At 39.0% G+C, this 21975-nt stretch overlaps 1 protein-coding gene across 1 annotated transcript; it reads right to left on the bottom strand.

Annotated features, from left to right (window-relative positions):
- Nucleotides 1-1831: 1831 nt before the first annotated feature.
- elnb (elastin b) lies at nucleotides 1832-21824 on the bottom strand. The gene is made up of 47 exons (XM_044141526.1): nucleotides 21748-21824; nucleotides 21523-21668; nucleotides 20340-20390; nucleotides 19866-20264; nucleotides 19341-19412; nucleotides 19156-19203; nucleotides 19007-19069; nucleotides 18877-18918; nucleotides 18698-18760; nucleotides 18536-18580; nucleotides 17994-18449; nucleotides 17767-17802; nucleotides 17146-17673; nucleotides 16982-17014; nucleotides 16349-16888; nucleotides 16185-16217; nucleotides 15556-16089; nucleotides 15443-15472; nucleotides 14978-15193; nucleotides 13658-13690; nucleotides 13326-13493; nucleotides 13206-13238; nucleotides 13056-13106; nucleotides 12898-12927; nucleotides 12134-12229; nucleotides 11983-12030; nucleotides 11831-11884; nucleotides 11656-11742; nucleotides 10363-10389; nucleotides 10265-10279; nucleotides 10133-10156; nucleotides 9980-10039; nucleotides 8784-8981; nucleotides 8572-8664; nucleotides 8444-8476; nucleotides 8143-8370; nucleotides 7986-8030; nucleotides 7686-7916; nucleotides 7578-7616; nucleotides 6881-7309; nucleotides 6755-6781; nucleotides 6445-6675; nucleotides 4584-4652; nucleotides 4377-4427; nucleotides 4191-4214; nucleotides 3937-4002; nucleotides 1832-3053 (listed from the first exon to the last, which is right to left on the bottom strand). The coding sequence occupies exons 1-47, from the start codon at nucleotides 21822-21824 to the stop codon at nucleotides 3010-3012; spliced, it is 5946 nt and encodes a 1981-aa protein (XP_043997461.1). The 3' UTR covers nucleotides 1832-3009.
- Nucleotides 21825-21975: the final 151 nt, after the last annotated feature.

Genomic DNA, 21975 nt, shown 5'->3' with positions numbered 1-21975 from the left:
GCTCTGAGATACCAACTATGTAACTCAACTCTGAGTCAAGTTATCCCAAAGTTGAGCTTGAGCGTGATTATACGACAGTCACCATGGCAACGGGAGGAAAAAAAAAGGAATCTAAAGAAGAAAGTGAGCATTTCCAGGAGGATATCAAAACATATTTAGCAAAAACAGGTAAGGTAATTTTATCTATAAAGCACATTTTCAGCAACAAGGCAGTTCAAGAGTGTCAAACTCGAGGCCTGGGGGCCAAATCTGGCCCGCTGTAGCTTTTTTTGTGGCCCACTAGACTCCAAATTACATCTAAAAGTCCCTCCACATTTTTTCTGATTTTACTGAATTTTTTTCTCAAAATTGGCCAAAAACGTTGAGTTTAAGTGACTGCTGTCTCAGCCTTACCTGCTGTCAAATTATAGTCCGTGACGTTTATTAATCGATTAATAAAAAGTCTCATTTAAGATCATAGATTAGTGCAAATATAACAAGTCCTTTAAATATTTCTAAATTGACACCACAAAATGTGTGATTTTGATGACAACAAAACCACAAAAACAATCACAAATCCTTTTGGTCGGATCAGTGTGAAAAGATATTCAGTATTATTTTGTTTTAAGAAAAACTTATTGAATGCTGAAGTATCTATTTATCTGTATTTTAGGAATTTAATGGGTTTTATCAATACATTTTGGCTCAACCTGAAGAACCTTCAGATTTTTGATATGGCCCAAAATAAAAATGTGTTTGACATCCCCGAATTAGAGGGAAATACAAATAAAACTAAAAGATTTACATAATTTATAAACTAGTAGGGGTTTCTCTGGATTCTTGTTCTGATTAAACTAATGTTGGTTCTTCATGTTTGAACTAAACAAAAACAAAAAAAGTGCAAAAAAACAGCAATACTGTTGCTACTGCAAAATAGCAAGAGCTTGATATAGCAGAAAATTAGACTACTTTCACATTGGCAATGATTTTCTTAATTTTGGAAGATATTGATCGGCTGATATTTAAATGTGAAACTGATCTCGTCTGCCTGAGGAAAGGTCTAAAATGTAGCCACAGTCCGTATCTGCCTTTACGACAGAGAGAGATTTGACTGACAGGCCGGCCCACCAGGTTATAGTCACCCACTGTTACTAACTCAGTGACTTTCTTGCTATATTTAGCAACATTTTAGGCAAAACAAATTGGTGTCGGCAGGTGAAACTTTTTAAAGATCAGTAATCGTGATCATCCAGAAAACTGCAGTCTGTGCACCATCAGTATACAATTATATGAAAGAAGCAGAATTTGCATGTTGCAGAGAATTTTGGCATTTTGTTTCTTTAAGAACTTATAGTTCAGTTTATTGGATATCTCAACTTGTACACAGACGCATCAAAACCTGCAAGAGCCCTGAATTAAGGAAGCTCTGTTAAAAAGACTTTGACTTCCTTCTGCAGCTTCTGATGCTTTTATTGTTTGTTAAAACAGAAATGCTATGTTTCTGTTTATTACTTCTGATTCTTTCCTGCTGCCAGATGTGTGTTTGTGTTGTTGTTTACCACTTTATTCATATTTGTGCTCTCATGGTTAACAAAATGATCTTTTGATTTCCATAAGTCAACTTGAAAATGGCGTTCAACTTTTCTGCCATCCCTTAGAATCACCAAAGCTCCTTTTTTAGGCCTTTGGTTTTAAAAGAGCAACCACAGATAGAAATGTGAAAACACTCATCTATTTCTTTATATGTGACTTCCTCTTCCTGATCTCAACTCATTTTTTGAACATTAATGTCCAGCATTATGATTATGGTTATGATTTCCTGTGGCTAAAATAAAACAACAAACAAACTCCATGTTAGAACTAGATTTTATTGTTCTTCTCTTTACTTCAGGAAACAATGTACAAAAGCTCATAATTTTCTTCATAGGCAAAACAAACAAAACAAATGTTAAGCACATGTAGAGCTACAGGATAGAAAGACGAGCTCATTTACATTAAGATTTTAAAATGATCTAGGTTCCTAGGGACAATGTAGAAAACACATCATCTATTTATGAAGGTGTTAGACCTTTTCATAACGCCCACTTACAAGATGTAGGCAAATAAAAGAGGTGTCCAAATACATTTATATGCATAAATTAAAGATACTAGTTAGTGTGAGCTCATTTCTTTTCAACAGTGTTACAAGACAAGAATGAAAAGTAGTTAAAAGTTGTCCTTTTTTCTCATAATTCATATTTGGTTAGATTTTATCAATGTCACATAAAAAATCTGACACAAAGTCACATTGTGACTTTCTGTAACAATACAACATCCTTACTGCACATTAACTAGAATTTTACATTAAAAATTCTTTGTTACTTTGTAAGAAGTGTTAAAATCTGCAGGTCCTGAGATGTGAGTACAGTGACACGAACAAAATCTTTTCAGAGATATATAGGAAGAACATTAAAGCTGTTATTCTTCCTTCCACAAAAACAAAAATGTCTGTGTTTTATCTACTGAAAGCTTATAAATCCGTCTAAAATGTTTGGGTTAAAAACGGCTTTGACAAATGTGAAACTAAAGATAAATTCAGTGTTAGTGTATTAAGGCAATTTTATTGAATAGTATCTTTTAACAGTGCGTCAGCATGCAGACAGAGCTGAGGGATCTGCCCAAAACAATTACAATAAACAATATTGCAGTTCATATCTAACAAAGCATCTATGAACAAAACATTATATTAAACAGCTTGGCCATAAAATGTGACTCGTTGTTTTGGATTCTCAGCCTAGACAGACTTCATAATAAATAGTTTCCTCCAATTTCTGTTCTTTTCTTGTAGAAAACTAATGTAAATACATTGTTAAATTAAACTAGTCTACAACAGAAGGCTGATTTTAAGAAATATTTAGAGAAATTTATAGATTGTAGCTTTTCAAACATGTTAAGGCCTTAGTTTCTAAATCAGCTAAGACTTTTACAAGCTGTAATCATGCTATAGCACCACTGTTGTTTCAATGAGGTCACTTCCTGTCTGTCGGTCTCTCACTTCCTCCTTCGGCCACAGTAGTTACCCTGACAGCCTCCACCTAATAGCAGGAAGAAAGACAGTAACTCTCCAGCTGACGTACAAAGACACCAGGAGTCTTAGACATGTGATAATACTTTTGCTTATTCTGTGACAAATAGATTTTACTCCTTTTCAAATGAGACGTCAAATATTTTTGTTGTAATAAAAAGTCACAATGTTTCTGTTTCTTTAGTAGCTGAATAACTAATTGCAACATGTTTTTCTCAAGAAAGAAAGCAGGATATCCTGTTCTGATGTAGATCAAATGGTAACAATTTAATGCATTTAGGCTTTTGAAACCTAAAACTTCTTCTCATAAAGGAGAAGTTTTTCAGAAACTTCAAATCTACTGTGGTTTTCACACAACAACCACTCAAAAGAGGAAATATCAGTTGAAAGGTAGTTGTGTGGATGAAAATGCCGAGTTAATGTCTACAGTGACACTTTTATTTCCAAAAATCTTTTATTTCTCTAGAGAAATTAAGCCAGCTCTGAAGGCATAAGGGAGGTCCAACCCTTTCTTAAATCAAAAAATCAATTAATTGCACAAATTAAAACAAGCTCAATAATTTCCATTTGCATTATTTGTCTTTTTTCTCTTTTCTTTCTTTCTACAAAAAACTGGATGACAAAAGTTTTAAGTGTCCACTAGCATTTTTTTGAAGAACAATTTTGTTTACAGAGACCTCAGTATCCATTTTATTTGATATTTTGATAGTTAATTTTGGATATTTAAAATGTCTTCCAGTGTTAAATCTTCATTAGAATTTAAAGTTTATTGATCTTTGAAAATGTGTTCTTGCATTATTTTGCTACCATTATATTACTTGAAAATGGTCTCAAAAACAATATTATCACAGTAACTTCTGGGACAACAGGTTATATAATTTGATCTTTGTTACCTCTGTAGCCTCCAGTTCCAAGGAAACCCTGCATGGCTGCATATTTGGCTGCCTTCTGTGCTTTGGCTGAAAGTTGTGAAAAATAAAAACAGTGATTTTGCTTATTTCCAAAGAAAAATCCAAGTTTTTGGGGGTTTTTTAATGGCTTTTCAAAGGTGACTAAAATTAATATATGTTGTTTGCTTTCAGTTAATATAGACTCTGTGAATGCTGAATGCTGTGGCTCAATTAGAGTACAAAGTAAGTTTTCTTACATTTTTGTCCTGTCCCTGCATATCCTAGGGAACAATAGCAGGAAAAGTCACAGTTAACAATAGATTCTGTTAACAATAATTTCATTGAGGTGTTTTTAAGTCATTTTTAAGATGACACAAACAGCAACTGCAAGACTGAAACATTTCTTTATAAGAATGCCTGTAATCTGGTGAAGGTCCTTTTACCTGGATAACCTCCTCCTGCCACTCCGCCATATCCAGGCACAGCGCCCCCTCCTGGTGCAACATACACATTGCAATTTAAAACTGTTTCGCCTGAACTGTTAGGCAGTTATGATTTTTTGCTTCATCTGAATGTGTTTTTATTGTAAATTTTTATATTGTGGTTAATAATAAATTAGTTTTTATTTTTCAGAGCTCTGTGTTACGAACCTGGTAGACCGCCTACTCCTCCAACTGTTTGACCTCCTCCAGCGCCTCCTGCACCTCCAGCTGCAGTACCTGAACAAGGAAGTTAAGGTGAGTAATTACCTTAGATTTCTCTGTGTAATACAGCATTTTATAGCAAATAAAGTCTGGAGAACACTAAATTTAAGAGCAATGTCTTTTTGAAAGTTTATCCTGCCTGGTCCCCTTCCTACATATCCAACTGTTCCCACACCTGGACGGTTTCCAACTCCTGCACAAGGAGGTCAAAGGTAAGTAATGTTGTTTAGATAAATTACAGGCAACTCAGTCGGTATAGTAAAAAATCAAATCATTTACAGAAGAAATAAAAAGAAAATAAGTAGTTTTAAATTAAAGGTGCAATCTTTTGCAGGCACATCTTATCATTTTATAGCACAATCTGATGCTAAATGATTTATATATCAAACATGACTCAAAAGAAATTTTACACCTTGAAATTGGACCTCTGTCTCTTTAAGAAGCTCCTGCTCTTTTCAACAATCTGCCTTCAGCACGTCATCAGAACAATGTTTCTCCATGAAGCCTTTAAGAAGGTTTTCAGGACTGTTGCACTTGCAGTAGCTTGTATATTAAACTCGGTTCCATCAGGTGTTTGAAATTACTGCTGCCACTAGTCTGAAGGAGCTGCGTCAAGGGGAGGAATGCTCTGAGACAGCAGGCGTTTTGGCTCGAATGAGATTTAAGGATTTATCAAACATGCATGAAAGAGTCAAAGCAACTCTCCAGGTATGTTTTGATGAGGGAATAACATAAACATGATGTGAGGCTCAAAAACTGGTGATTTTACATAATAGGTTAATCACAATATTAATAAAAAAAAAAAAATGAGGCAAAAGCGACCGATGTATATGAATGACCAGCACACTCCATGAGGCTTTATTATGTCATGTCTGTAAATGTAGCATGCATCCAGATCCCAGCCCAAAGCAGGAAATTGTCTGGAGCAAACTCAGTAATGAAGTGTCAATATTTACATGGTTGGTTTGTCTCGTTGTTCAGTGCTTGTGTGAAAGGTCAGTTGCAGACAGTGTGAGACAGTGTTCTTAGTTAGACGTTTCAGAATTTCCCCGTTTTAACCCACTATATATTGTTTGTCCTTTTTGATGGTAAAGCTATGGATGTAGGAGGTAAAAGACCAGCACCATCAGCAAAGTATAACCTCAACTTTTTTAATGTCTGGGACTTTATTGAATGTCTCAAATGAAGTAAAATATATTGGCCATGTGTTGACAGACCGTCTGATGATGATGAGGACATTTACCGTGAGGTTCGAATGTTAAATGCTCAGTTAAATATCCTTGTCCGCAAGTTTGGATTCTGTTCCAGTGAAGTGAAACTGAACTTGTTTAGCTCATATTGTACATCACTGTATACTGCACATTTGTGGTGCAACTTTGAAAAAGCCATTCTTCGAAGATTGAAGGTGGCCTATAATGATGCATTAAGACTTTTGTTAAATAAGCCCAGATGGACCAGTGCCAGTGAATTGTTTATATCTGCTTGCATCAGCACTTTGATGGCTGTTTTAAGAAACCTTATGTCTAAATTTATTTGCAGTTTAAACAAATCTAATTATAGAACTATCCTACTGTTGACTAATGTCCAATATAATGCAGTAAAATACTCATCTGTATTCTGGAGATGAGTTTTTTTATTGGTATGATTGCCTTCTGAATGGTTAGGAGTTATTTTTTAATTGTACTTTTTACTCTTTTATCATTTTTGTTTTCTTTTTTATGTAATTTGGACTTTGAGTCTGTAATAAAATCTATCTATCGATCTATCGATCGTTTTGCTTTTAAAATGGCATATTACAGAAATCTACCTTGTCCATATCCAGTTGCACCCAAAGTTGAACCATATCCAGACTTTCTTGATCCAAGTGCTTTGCCACCAGGTCCAAAGCTGCTTCCTCCTCCAGTCCCTCCAGTACCAAAGCTTCCTCCTCCAGTTCCTCCAGTACCAAAACCAGTAGATCTGGCACCCCCAGTGCCAACTGGGCCGTATCCTCCAGGTCTTGCTCCAGTACCACCAAGGCCGGCTCCTCCTGAACCTCCTGTCAGGACAAAGAGTGCATTAAAGATATAAATATAGATATAAACAGTTCATTATTGATTAAACGTGAACTGGATTACCTGGTCCATAACCAGTTCCTCCATAACCTGGATGAGCAGAGATGAAAAGATGAAAAACAAACTGTGTTTTATTATTTTCAACAAATCAAACCCATTTTTATGTCTACCTGTGTGAACCCTACATACCAGATTTAGGTTTCCTTTTTCCTGGTCCTTGACCAGCAGGTCCAAAACCAGTTGCAATCCCAGCACCAGCTGGTCCAAAGCCTCCAGTCCCAGCACCAGCTGGTCCAAAGCCTCCAGTCCCAGCACCAGCTGGTCCAAAGCCTCCAGTCCCAGCACCAGCTGGTCCAAAGCCTCCAGTCCCAGCACCAGCTGGTCCAAAGCCTCCAGTTCCAGCACCAGCTGGTCCAAAGCCTCCAGTTCCAGCACCAGCTGGTCCAAAGCCTCCAGTTCCAGCACCAGCTGGCCCAAAGCCTCCACGTCCAGCACCAGCTGGTCCAAAGCCTCCAGTACCAGCACCAGCTCCACCAGGTGCAACTCCTCCAGTCCCAAAAGAACCAGGTCCATATCTGCTAGGTCCAGTTCCTGCTCCACCAGCTCCAACTGCTGCACCTGAAAAATGGCAATACACATTCTGTTCTGGCTTGACACTTTGAAAGAAATAAACTTTAGATGCAACAGTTGATAACATTTTTTAAAAAGTCATATATATATTTGTTACATAGGGGCAAGTAAAGCCTGGTGGCCCGCCAGGCTTATGAACCACTTGAGGAAACCCTGTTATCAACATGTGAGGGAAATCTCTCTCATTCATGGGGTTTAATCACCTTCATCAATGTGCTTTTTCCCTTTTAGAATAAATGAATAAAATTAAAATTACCCTGTCCATATCCAGCTCCACCCAGTGATGTTCCATAGCCTGTCAACAAAGTTTAACGTTTTTAAATGTGTCACAGTTTTTAATTGTTAAATGTATTTATTATTCTACCTGTTTTTGACGGTTTTCTTGCTCCCAATCCTTGACCTCCAGTATAAACTCCAGGAATAGGCCCTACTCCACCAGTACCAACACCACCAAAGGTACCTGGTCTAGTTCCAACACCTCCCAGTCCTGTGCCAGCAGAGCCAGGACCAAGTCCAGCTTGAACAGTACCGCTTGGTCCGTAACCACCACCAGGCACCAAGCCACCTGGACCAAGGCCCGCTCCAGCTCCATAACCTGAAATTAAATCCTGTTCAGTTCCAGTTTCCTCCCATTATAATCTGCACTTATTCTGTGCTTTCATACTTTTTGGGGGTTTCCCAGCTCCAGAACCGGTGCCATATCTAGAACCTGGTTAACACAAATGACAAACAGGTTCCCTGTTAGAGTCTGTTTAAACTAAACACAAATCCAACTGTTTTACTTGTTTTTACTTTTTAAATGTTTGTACTAGTGAACCTACCATCAGGTCCGATACCACCACCATATCCACCCGGCCCAACGCTGACGCTACCTGAGCCTGGTGCTACACCTCCTGGGCCCGTTCCAACCCCAGGAGTCCCAACACTGCCAGAACCGCCAATGGGTCTCCCAAATCCACCAGACCCAGTACCATATCCACCTGGACCTACACCAAAACCTCCTGTACCAGTACCATAGCCGCCAGAACCAGCACCAGGGTACCGTGGACCTGAGTTGGAAAGAACGTACATGCTGTACCACAGTTCAAGCGTTTTCTAACGTTGGAGTGCAAGTTTACGTACCTCCACCTGGTAAAACTCCACCTGCACCGTAGCCTGCAGCAGACAATAAGTGAGATGTATAAATTAAATGTCAGTAAATTACAGACTAATGAAAAACATTCTGAAGATTAAACATGGCTGCTGCTCACTTTTTCCAGGCTTTACGACTTCTGTTGCTATCCTACCAGCTCCGGGTACCGTCCCAACTCCTGCCACCCCACCGACTCCACCTGGTCCAACACCTATAAAATAATTTAAAAAAACATTTTTCCAGAATTTGTTCAGATGTTTTTTGTTTTTTTTTGTATCTCGTAACTTTAGTCCATTTGTTTGTTAGTCGTATACTTGATAAAATCAGGACCTTGAGGTGGTTTCGCTGTTCCTGCTGGTCCAATTTCACTTCCAGTGGCTGGACTGTCGCCTCTTCTCACTCCTGCTTGTGTTCCAGAAACGTCTCCGGTTCCCCCAGCGCCGGTTGGGCTTCCGGGCTTTCCATCTCTTTCTCCATCAGGACCTCCTTCCCCATCTCCCTCACCTGGTGTGTCGCCTCTAGGAACACCTGTAAGACAAACCCAAAAACTTTACAAAATCTATTTGATGACCGAACAGCATAGATGTTGCTCCTCCATAGTTTCCAGGCTGTTTTTCTGATTACTTGTATTCAGAGTTAGGTAGTACCTAGTTTCATTTACTCAGTTACATTTACTTGACAAACTTTTTTTGAGAAATTGTACTTTTAGGAGTACTTTTACTTTTTTCTTTTACTTGAGTAATTTTATTATGAAGTATCTCTTACTGCAGTAAAATTTCTGGATTTTCTACCCATTGATTGGAAAACAAACATGTTATAACCAAAAATTCACCAGACACACACCTGCAGAAAAAATTAATTTTGTCATTTTTTTTCTTATATGAATTATTGCTATTTTTATCCTTAAAATGCCAAAATTTCCACTTAACTTTATATTTTGATGATGTAATTTTAAATATTAAATGACTGACATTTAATCTGTTACTCAGTAGTTGAGTAGACTTTTTTATTCTTACTTGATACATTTTTGGACGGCTACTTTTTACTTTTACTTGAGTAAAGATATGTTGAAGTACTGCTACTCTTACTTGAGTTAACGTTTTGGGTACTCCCCTCCGACTGTATTTACTCGGACTTGAATAACGTGTGGAACCTGTTTACCTTTAAAACATTGATCTTATTCAAATTTAAAAAGATTTGAGTGTAAATGTAAGGCACTTTTTTCAGAATTTTATTAATAACAATATTAGCATTTATAAATTACTTTTCACTTTACAGTTCTAAACTACTTTATGTTGATCTGCCACATAAAGTTGCAATAACATAAACAATATTTTTGATTGAAATTTGACAAAATGTGAAGATATTCTAGGAATATAACTACTATGACTCTGTTTTCTTATTTTATTTTATTTCTTTCTCATCTTGTGTTTGTATTCTCATGTTTTAGTTCTGAAAAGGGATTAAGAATAGTTCAAAAGTAACTGTAATGTTTGTTATACCTAAACCAGACTCATTTTATTCACCTGGAGGTTTGAGAGGACTGACTTGTTGGAGTCCTCCCCCGGAGAGATCACCTCCAGAACCTGCATAAATCAGAAAATTAAGTCAAAACCAGTTTTCTTCCTGGTTTCAGTCATATGAAACAATCGGAATACACTGCAATGATTAACTCTCACCTCTAGGGGGAACTCCTGTTCCGCCTGAATTTTAGAGAGAATTTAAAACGTAATACCAAGGTGACAATATTTTATCAATTATGAACAGGTATGTTTGAAAATGTGAGCCTAATTTCTGATGGTTCAACTCACCAACTCCTGTTCCTCCTAAAACAAGAAATACTTTTAAAAATATGCACTTACCAATAGTGTTCACAGTGGATGAAATTAGTTCATAGAGTAATACCTACCATCTGTTTGTACAGGTGAACCACCAGCTGTAAAGAGAAAACAGAATATTATTATTCAGGATTCAAATTAAAATTCTTCTTGGAACTTTTTAAAGTTTTTTTGTCTTCAAAATCATTAAATCAGGAAAATTTAAATAATTACTGACAAGATCAGCATTTGCATTGGTTTTGGTATAATACTTCTGTTTTTGTACAAAAAGTAAAATATACATTATATAGATTATATACATCTCCACTTTGTCAATAAAGTGTAGAGATATGTTATTTACAATATATAAAATTACAAGATGCACCAATATATCATCCATTTTGTTTATAAACAACCCTACTTTTTGGCCAAATATAATAAAAATAAAATGATGTTTCCATACTATTCATTAAGTGCATCTTAATTTAGAAATCCCAATATTTTAGTTTATGCACTCACTGTTTTATCTAAATTTTAAAAACCAATCGGATAAAGTTTTTAAACGTGATCCAGTGATTCCTTCATTTTCTTTTGGATTGAAAATTATTACATTTATAAATTGACCCTCACATAACATTTTTCTCTTTTATTTTTTGAAGATTTTAGAAATAAAAAATATAAGTTAGTTGAAGTTGGAAGTAGCAGATCAGACCTGCAAGAAAATTGGAAATCACTAACAGCCAGGAAACAAAGACAACTAATATGTTTTAATTATCTTTTGTTAAAACCTAACATTTCTAAAATGAGTCATTAGTGCATGAGGTAAACTTATCAAACCTATGATGATATGAGAGTCAAAAAGATAAACAGCTTAATTTGAGGACCATATTTATTAATCCAAAGTTTTTCTTATTCTTGCTCTTCTAATGTAAATGTTCCTGGAACAACCTTATAGCCAAACATTAAACCAACACAAACTAAAAGTTACTTTATCTTATTTACAGATTTTACACATAAAATGTAAATCTTATTTTACTCAGATTGAATGAGTAATGAAATGAAAGTGTCCTGTTTTCGTCACATGGGGATGCTGTTTGAGAAGTCTATGAAAACATTGCTTATGTAAAGTGAAATTGTAGACGCCCACAAAGACTGATTACATTATAACCTGACGTCACTTTTACAAATTGTAAAAGAATCTCAGCTGGAACTGTGGTCCCATTAAATCCTATTTTAGAACAATGATTAAATGGGTATAAATGAATCATAGCTTTAAGATAATATCTAGCATTTGCACAATAATATTTTATATTATTAATAATTTATATAATATTTTAATATTAATACACTTTAGCATATTTGATGAGTGTTTTGGTTGGAATTACCTGGTGCTGCTCCAATGATGGGGATACTGGTTCCATTTGCACTATCTCCCTCGCCTCCCAGTGGTCTTCCACCTACACCAGTCTGTCCTGCTTTAATATTAATTTATATGAAATCAACTTTTCAATCAAAACAGATTGATCTCATTTAATATAAATTATTTCCAGTTTCACACACCATCTCCTCCAGGAATCCCAGAGCCCTCTAACGTAGTGCTAGCACCACCATCACCTGGACAATTAGTTTAAAAATAATTAAAAACTTCTTAAATATGAATAAGAGAAACCTCATCTGAGGAATTAAAGTAGAAACAAAAATATTACAGATACCTTCTCCTGCTGGTGTTGATGTACCATCTGGAGATCCAGGTCTTCTTCCTGATCCAATTTATGTGATTTATCAGATATAGATAATCCACTTATTGATTTAAAGTGGCCACAATAATGTGTTTAATCTTAAAAACATTAAGGATTAGCTCACCACCAGGTTGAGGTGTTGGTCTTGCACCACTGACGGTTCCATTTACATCAGCACCGGTTCCTGCTCCTGTCCCAGGTACAACAGCGCCTGTCTGGCCTTAAATGTTGAAAACAACGGATAGTTATTAACAAATTCCTTTTAAATCTTATTTAATTGATTGATTTTCCTCTGTCTGTTTACCAAACTTAGCTGTTTTACTCCCTGCTGTGGACAGAGAAAAACCTAACTTGATTTCACAACGAAATAATAAGAAAACATGTACAGATGACCAAGGTATTTTTTCTGACCACAAAATAACTTTTTAATCTGAATTTGAAAACTTTTTTTGTTGTTGTGCATTCTGATTTTTTTTGTTTGTTTTGATGTTTTGTTTAATTCCTAAACTGTCATCTAAGTCTGGAATGGACAAAAGAAGTAACTGTGATTATTGTTGACTGAATTCAGTAAGTTCAAAGTAGCTGATAGGATTTTTATTGGCTGCTTATGAGAGTTGTCAAAAACACTTTTACCACGTTGCTATGGCAGAAAACAATTGGCAAAATGAAAATGTGCAAAGGTTTTATATTTGACTGTGTCTGCCGTCTGATAATGTCTGAAGAAAGCTACGTAGAAATACCCCTATTTTTGTTCAGTCGTCCTATGGCAGCATATTTGTAAAATCATTTCAACCCATAATCTCTTGGCTCCATAAAAGATAATTAATTGTTTAAAGGAGTTTTACATTTAAAATTTTATCTTTTTGATACAATACAGACCAAACTAACCTTGACCTCCAGATCCAGGTCCATAGCCCCCTATAAGAACATCAAACCAAAGAATAAGAGGAAAAAAAAAACATTTTCAGATTACGCCAAAAAGTGTTTTAACTTAAGAGAATGAAAAATGCGCCAGCACACAAACACCAAAAGAAAGAACTCATTACCTCTTCCGGCTCCCCCTCCAAGTGCTCCGTCACCACCTGTTCCAACTTGACCTTTGGCAAAAAATGTATCAGAAAAAAACATCAGCATTTCTTGCAATTTCAAACATTCCAAAAAAATGAATTTATTGAAAATGTAATTTTCTTTCATACCGTATTTAGAAGGTTTAGAACCAGGCCCATAACCTGTGCATAAGAGAGAAACTTTACCTCAACAGGTTTCAAGTTGTAACTAATCAGAGTGTATTCAAGAGATGAAAATGCCATCTTCACCTGTCCCATATCCAGCTCCCGGGCCTACACCATAACCTCCTCCGGGCACATAACCAGTTCCAGCTACCGAGCCACTTCCAGGTCCATATCCTCTGCCAACACCAAGAGCTGCTCCAGTTCCTGGACCCCCAAATCCAGATCCAGGAGATCCTCCCCCACCAGGAAGCCCTGTGAAGAAGAGAGTTTACAGCTAACTTATAACTAGTCAACATGTTAATTTTTGTCATATAAACAATTAGACATAACATCATAGTTACAGTTAAAGTCAAAAGCTAATCTAACATACAATTGTTTTCACTTTTTAGATGAGTCAAATAACTATTAAATCCCACCATATTTGAGAGACTTTGCACCACCAGGATATCCTAAGAAATAAAGCAGAGAATTAAAATGTTTACACATCAATATTATTAGTTTATTTAAGGTGACTTCCTGTTCAGAAGAGGAGGGTCTAGTATGGCGTTGTGGTGGTGAATGTGATCAGTGCTGGTCTGTTTTGATACACATATGGTTCATATAGTTGTATTCTTGTATGTGGAAGGTATTACATCTTGATATTTTATGGTGAATGGTCAGATTTTAGCTTGGCTTTGATGTAGCACAAAGGTTTTGATAACTTTTGATTGTCAAATCTTAAAGACTATTGAGTGATTCTGAAGTTTGTATGTGAAAAGTTGTAGGAGGAGTTTGGTTATATACAGTGTGCTTAAAACGGACAAAATGTCTTTGATTCAAAACAAACAACTTTTTGTTAGGTTTGAATTGATCCATGGCTACCAGAGATTTTTTTTGTTGGTCGTGATAAGTTGCACATGTGTACCGTAATATTGTGATTGTCGGTAAAAGCATGCTTGGGCTAATTTGGGGGCTGATTCTTTTTTTAAAGATTTCTAACGGCACTGTGAAGGAATTAAGCTACGCCCATGAAATTTTGAACTACATTCTTTTTTGAGGGCAGATTAGGACCAATCGTCATTTTGGTGCAGCTCAGTTGAAATATGTGAAATTTAGAGCCAAATGTATGGAAAAACCTTACTATCTGTCTTTGCCACACCACCATTGCCACATCCTCCACGGGTAACTCTTTGTTCTTTATAACAAGTAAGACCAACATGTTATCTGTCTTCTGACACAAGATGATTGTGATTAGGTGAATGGGGCCGGAGATGGGAAAAAATGTCACTTCCTGTTCCGAAGGGGCGGGGCTTAGATGACCTCAGCATATGACTACATGGTCTCATCGGTCATCCATCATGGATGACTAAAATTTCAACATGTATAAAAAATCAAAAATGACCCTTTAATGTTTCCTGTTGGGTTTAGAACATACCTCCAACAACCTTTTTTTTTTTTCTTGTCTCAGTGGGTTCTACCTACAAACCAAATTTCCGCTCTGTATGATTTACCAGTTGACCTGTCTCGCATCAAAATGTAAAAATTTCAGTTGGGGAACAGTTTTGGGTGAAGTTTGGTTAGTTTTGTATATGTTTAGTCCTCCAAGTTAATTTATTTGAAATACAATAGACCTTCACAGCGCTTTCAGAATTTGACACATGGGTATAAAACGATGACACAAAACTGGTTAAAAAAAAAAGGCGGCTAATTCCAAAGTTGTTTCAGACATTTTGACAATAATCTTTTTCTATTTTTACCTCCGGCACCACCTGGTCCAAAGCCTCCTGCTAAACCTCCTGTTCCAATGCCAGAACCAGGTGTCCCTCCTGTCCCGAGTCCTGATCCAGGCCCACCACCAGTTGCCACCCCACCTCGTCCAGGAAGCCCTCCACCAACTCCAAGTCCAGACCCTGGCCCAGTTCCAACCCCTAGTCCTCCTGCTCCCAGGGCACCTCCCACACCTCCAGGAAGTCCTGTACAGAAAATGTATTTCTTAAAGGGACAATAAGCAAACTATTTTGATCCAAAAACTGATGTCATTGAATATAGATATTACTGAACGATTTGATAACATGAAGTAATGTCCAATCAATTACTGCCTGCAGGATTAATTGATCAGACTTTTATCTGCTGGTAGAAACAATGAAATCACAAGTTTACTACAAAGTTAATCAAATACCAATATTTGATTAAAATATTTAATATTTAGAAGGTTGTCTCACCATATTTATTTGCTTTTCCTCCTGCATATCCTGTAAATAAATTATAAGTACTTTAAGAACTATAATAACCAAGTTAAATGTATTAGAGGATATGTTTGTGTTTTTTATTTTACCTCCGGTCCCATAGCCTGTACCAGCTCCACCAGGGACAACGCCACCAGCTCCACCAGGGACAACGCCACCAGGTCCATAGCCTGTACCAGCTCCACCAGGGACAACGCCACCAGGTCCATAGCCTGTACCAGCTCCACCAGGGACAATGCCACCAGGTCCATAGCCTGTACCAGCTCCACCAGGGACAACGCCACCAGGTCCATAGCCTGTACCAGCTCCACCAGGGACAATGCCACCAGGTCCATACCCTGTACCAGCTCCACCGGGGACAATGCCACCAGGTCCATACCCTGTACCAGCTCCACCGGGGACAACGCCACCAGGTCCATAGCCTGTACCAGCTCCACCAGGGACAACGCCACCAGGTCCATATCCAGTCCCGGCACCACCAGGTCCAACTCCACCAGGTCTAATTCCACCAGGCCCAACTCCTGCTGGCCCATATCCAGTCCCAGCACCACCAGGTACAACTCCTCCTGGCCCAAGTCCAGCTGGTCCTAACCCTGGTCCTCCAAGTGCTCCACTTAGCATGCCTACAATGTGCAGAATTATAATGTTTTATTAATTTTAGGAAACAGTGCAGAAATATTTTATACATCCATATCTTACAGTTTTGGAATATCCTTACCATATTTACGAGCTTTGGCACTGGCATCGTATCCTGAAATAAACATATACTATCAGATGGGTTTTCAATGAATGGGAATTAAAGTAATCATGTTCTGTTAATGGACAGCTATAAAGGGAAATTATGTCTACAATTTCACTCTATAACTGTATCTGCTGATTTACCCCCAGTTCCTGTTCCAGTGCCAATTCTGCCAGGTCCATATCCAGTCCCAGCACCACCAGGTACAACTCCTCCTGGTCCATATCCAGTCCCAGCACCACCAGGTACAACTCCTCCTGGTCCATATCCAGTCCCAGCACCACCAGGTACAACTCCTCCTGGTCCATATCCAGTCCCAGCACCACCAGGTACAACTCCTCCTGGTCCATATCCAGTCCCAGCACCACCAGGTCCAACTCCTCCTGGTCCATATCCAGTCCCAGCACCACCAGGTCCAACTCCTCCTGGTCCATATCCAGTCCCAGCACCACCAGGTCCAACTCCTCCTGGTCCATAACCAGTCCCAGCACCACCTGGTCTGACACCACCTGGTCCAACTCCTCCAGGTCCAACTCCTCCAGGTCCAACTCCACCAGGTCCAACTCCACCAGGCCCAACTCCTGCTGGCCCATATCCAGTCCCAGCACCACCAGGTACAACTCCTCCTGGCCCAAGTCCAGCTGGTCCTAACCCTGGTCCTCCAAGTGCTCCACTTAGCATGCCTACAATGTGCAGAATCACAATGTTTTAATTTTAGGAAACAGTTGCAGACATATTTTATACATCCATATCTTACAGTTTTGGAATATCCTTACCATATTTACGAGCTTTGGCACTGGCATCGTATCCTGAAATAAACATATACTATCAGATGGGTTTTCAATGAATGGGAATTAAAGTAATCATGTTCTGTTAATGGACAGCTATAAAGGGAAATTATGTCTACAATTTCACTCTATAACTGTATCTGCTGATTTACCCCCAGTTCCTGTTCCAGTGCCAATTCTGCCAGGTCCATATCCAGTTCCAGCACCACCAGGTACAACTCCTCCTGGTCCATATCCAGTCCCAGCACCACCAGGTACAACTCCTCCTGGTCCATATCCAGTCCCAGCACCACCAGGTCCAACTCCTCCTGGTCCATATCCAGTCCCAGCACCACCAGGTACAACTCCTCCTGGTCCATATCCAGTCCCAGCACCACCAGGTCCAACTCCTCCTGGTCCATATCCAGTCCCAGCACCACCTGGTCCAACTCCTCCTGGTCCATATCCAGTCCCAGCACCACCTGGTCCAACTCCTCCTGGTCCATATCCAGTCCCAGCACCACCAGGTCCTACTCCTCCTGGTCCATAACCAGTCCCAGCACCACCTGGTCTGACTCCACCTGGTCCAACTCCTCCAGGGCCAATACCAAGCCCCGATCCAGGCCCCAACCCTGTACCCTGGCCAAGTCCTCCTCCTAGACCGCCCCCTGCTGTGCTGGGACCAACTCCAGTTCCAGGACCTACACCACCAGCAAAGATTAAAGACAGTTTATTGCTTTAAAATGATAAAATCCACATACTTCAGATGTTAGTTGCATGAAGGGATGTCTCACCATATTTGCGTGCTTTTGCTGAGCCGGGACCATAACCTGTGTAAAATGTAATATCAATTTATTTACTGAAACATTTACTTGAAATTGAAGTGTGCTATAACATAAAATATTAAAGGAATTATTGATAAGATCTATAACAGAAGAAAAATATCCAGTCACAGCACCACCAATTGCAATTGATTTCCCTCAAGGAGCAGGAAAGAAACCATGCATGCTGCTGCCCATACCTGTTCCAACTCCGCCTGGCACAACGCCGCCTGGTCCAATTCCGCCTGGCACAACGCCGCCTGGTCCGACTCCGCCTGGCACAACTCCGCCTGGTCCGACTCCGCCTGGCACAACTCCGCCTGGTCCGACTCCGCCTGGCACAACTCCGCCTGGTCCGACTCCGCCTGGCACAACTCCGCCTGGTCCGACTCCGCCTGGCACGACTCCGCCTGGTCCGACTCCGCCCGGTCCGACTCCGCCTGGTACGACTCCGCCCGGTCCGACTCCGCCTGGCACGAATCCGCCCGGTCCGACTCCGCCCGGTCCGACTCCGCCCGGTCCGACTCCGCCTGGTCTGACTCCTGTTCCAGTTCCACTTCCTGCTCCAGGGACGACACCTATGCCACCTCCAGGAAGTCCTCCAGTGCCTAAGGCGCCTCCCTGACCAAGATGGCCTCCTCCAGCTCCAGCACCACCTCAAGAAAATTAATGTTTACCAAAACATCAATGATGCATCCAGTCAGTTTTCCACAGTAAGTTACAGATTACAGATTTGAGTTACCATATTTGGCTGCAGCTTTGCCTGGTTTCTTTGATTTTCCTGTCCCTAAATCAAAACAGAAATATTTGAATAGAGTTTTTTTTTTAGTTTGTTCAGTATGTCCTTTGCATGTAGTATTGTCTTCATAGAAATGTTTTTCTGCATTTAGAGATCCTGTTGTACCTGATTTTGGTGATATTAGAGGGTAACCATGAAAAACTCCAGATAATGTTTGTCCTCGACCATCTAAGAAGAGAAAGACAAAATACAGAATTACATAAATGGGAACCTAGTATTTAAATTTTGAAATTAGTAACATTTGTACTTATTAACTTGTAGTTTTAAGACCTTGGGACACTTACTGCTTCCTTGTCCTACCCCGCCTTGGCCAAGTACTCCAGTCCCTGCAAAAAGATAAGTTTTATTGTTGGACTTGTATGTTGTGCCAAAACAAGTTCTCACATTGTTTATAACCAAAGTACATTTACATACCAGTTTGAGGCCCAATTCCAGATCCAGTGACTACTCCAGGGAGAACCCCTCGGCCTCCAAAACCTAATGAGAGGACATTAAAAGACCAATATTTATTTTTTTCCCTGCAATACTCCATACTCCATGTTACATTTAGCTCTACTACACACCTTGACCTGGTACAAATCCACCCTGATAAAGTCCAGGTACGCCGATGCCTGTGTAATTCATAATTACATTAAGAATATTTCAAGGAAAAATTATTGTCAATAATAATAAATTATATAGTGATAAATTTTAGGTGTTTTTGCAAAACGATTTTGTAACAGATTGATTGAGCTCATACGGCATGTACCTGGAACTTGCTTGTATGCTTTAGCACCACTTTTTCCTCCAGCTCCTGCACCAGTCTGAGGTAATATCGGAACTGCAGAGAAAATTTGCAGTTAATAGAAAAACAGATTATGCATCTAGAATTAAAAAATGCCACATCATATGACAAATAATAGACATTTTGTTTTTAATCCTTAAAGGTTTACTGAATTTTGCCCCCCCCCCCCAAAAAAAAAAAAAAATAAAAAAAAACTTTTAAAACAATATTACTTAGTCAAATGTGAAGGAAGAAGAGCAAATGGACTGAATTCATATGGACATCAGTTTTCAAGTTTGTTTCAAAACAAATTTTAAAGCAATATGCTCCTTCCACTATACAAATATATGCCAATCTTAGTTTGACTAATAAATAAAATTCCATTAAAAAACATAAAGATTTGTGGTTGTAACATGGCAAAATCTGTACAAGTAGGAGAAAAATTAACCTTTTAGCAAGGCATAATAGACAAACATTTGCAAATTGTTGGATATATAATTTATTCATCACCTCCGCCTGGAAGAGTTCCACCAGGTCCAACTCCTGCACCAACAGGTCCAACTCCTGCACCACCAGGTCCCACTCCTGTACCACCAGGTCCAACTCCTGCACCACTTGGCCCAAATCCTGCACCTCCAGGTCCAACTCCTGCACCCCCAGGTCCCACTCCTGCACCCCCAGGTCCAACTCCTGCACCACTTGGCCCAAATCCTGCACCCCCAGGTCCAACTCCTGCACCACTTGGCCCAAATCCTGCACCCCCAGGTCCAACTCCTGCACCACTTGGCCCAAATCCTGCACCCCCAGGTCCAACTCCTGCACCACTAGGGCCAAATCCTGCACCCCCAGGTCTAAATCCAGTTCCTCCAGGCCCATAACCCGTTCCTCCAAGAGATGTTCCCGCACCACCTATGGTAACAAAAACACATCAATCACATTTAGCTAAGAACTGAAGAGGAAAAGAGATTTAGAAAATGTACTCACCTGTTTTGGGGGGTTTGGGTCCATAACCACCGCCATATCCTCCATAAACACCTAAAGACATTTAGGTAAATATTAATGATTATATGTAAATCATTAAATCATAAGTACATAAGGGTTTGTCTATGAATGTTTTCTATCCTCTTACTGACCCATATTCTACCCACCGGGACAATGGGCGGATTTCAAAAGGTTTGCCAAAACTGGGACTTATCCTATAACAACTACTTTCATTATATCACCAACATTTTTCATCCTGCACAGGCAATGTGCATGTATGAGGGATGAAAAACAAGGAGGCCTCAAATTCCAAAGCAAATCCGTCTGGCTGACGTAATGACTTCCAGTGTTTATTGAGGGACTCCCATACCTAACACATCATATCCTTTCTCACTGTGTGTGCAGGTGGTCCCTGAACAATAGCCTATAATGTTGATGTCAGGGGAAATGAAATAATGGTCTATGTACACAGTATTTATCTTCCAGTTTTGTGTTGATATAAAAACAATGTTTACATTAATCTAGTATTGGCATGGTGCAAGAGTTTAGACTCCAAGTTATGTTTGTTTAAGTAACTTTCACTGTATTAAATAAGCAGCCTATAAACTAAATGTTTAGATTCTGCACATGTTACAGGAGCTTTTACTTAATATTTAGTGCCTTGACAAATATTGAAACATTTGGTCTTCATCATCCTGTTTATTCACCAATTTTCTCCCACAAACATGAGACCTTCACAGAACATTTGTATATACTGAGATTAAATTACATTTTCTAACTCTGTAAACTAATTAGCTTAGAAGACAATGCTAAATGTAATTTGACTAAAGATAGCAGAATAGATATGAATATGACCAGCAAACCTTTCATATTTTTGTTGGTATCATCAACCATTTATTGTTTAACTTTTGTTTCTCAGTTACCTGCTACTTTGTGTTGATGTATCAGACAAGAATCCACATAAAACCTTGAAGTTTCTGGTTGTAATTTGAAAAGACGTGATAACTAATAGCTTCCATGACTGATTTTTCTGAAAGTCGATTATTGTTATCAGGCAATTATTCTGTTTTAAAAAATTTCACTACCATTGGGTAAGTTTTATTATTATTCACTAAATGCTCAGAATGCTTAAAGTAAAAACCTAAAGAAATCAATTCAGAAATAACTTTAAGAAAACTATTTTTACCTAGTCCGACTCCACCAGGACCAACTCCACCAGGTCCGACTCCACCAGGTCCGACTCCACCAGGACGAGTTCCAAAGCCTCCTGGACTGACACCACCTCCTCCCCTACACCTCCAGCTCCCTGTCCAAATCCACCATAACCAGCACCTGCAAAAGAGTAGAACGCTTTATTTTTGCCTTCATGCAGTTGCAGCAAAAATTTGCGATCCATTTCTACAGATCCTACCTGTTTTGGGAGGTTTTCCACCTGGAAGAAGAAACCAAACATGACGGTTCACTGCTGGTGAGTTTATAGACAGACATGGAATCAACAACAAACTGGAACAAGCATTTCTCACCAGCTACTCCCAGTCCACTACCGGCTGGACCAAATGTACCAGGCCTGAAACTCCCAGACACAACTCCGCCTGGTCCAACTCCTCCTGGTCCAACTCCGCCTGGTCCAACTCCTCCT

This window comes from Gambusia affinis, linkage group LG15, assembly GCF_019740435.1.
Source record: "Gambusia affinis linkage group LG15, SWU_Gaff_1.0, whole genome shotgun sequence".
In the NCBI taxonomy this organism is placed as follows: domain Eukaryota; kingdom Metazoa; phylum Chordata; class Actinopteri; order Cyprinodontiformes; family Poeciliidae; genus Gambusia; species Gambusia affinis.
This window is presented reverse-complemented; position numbering and strand designations above follow the sequence as displayed.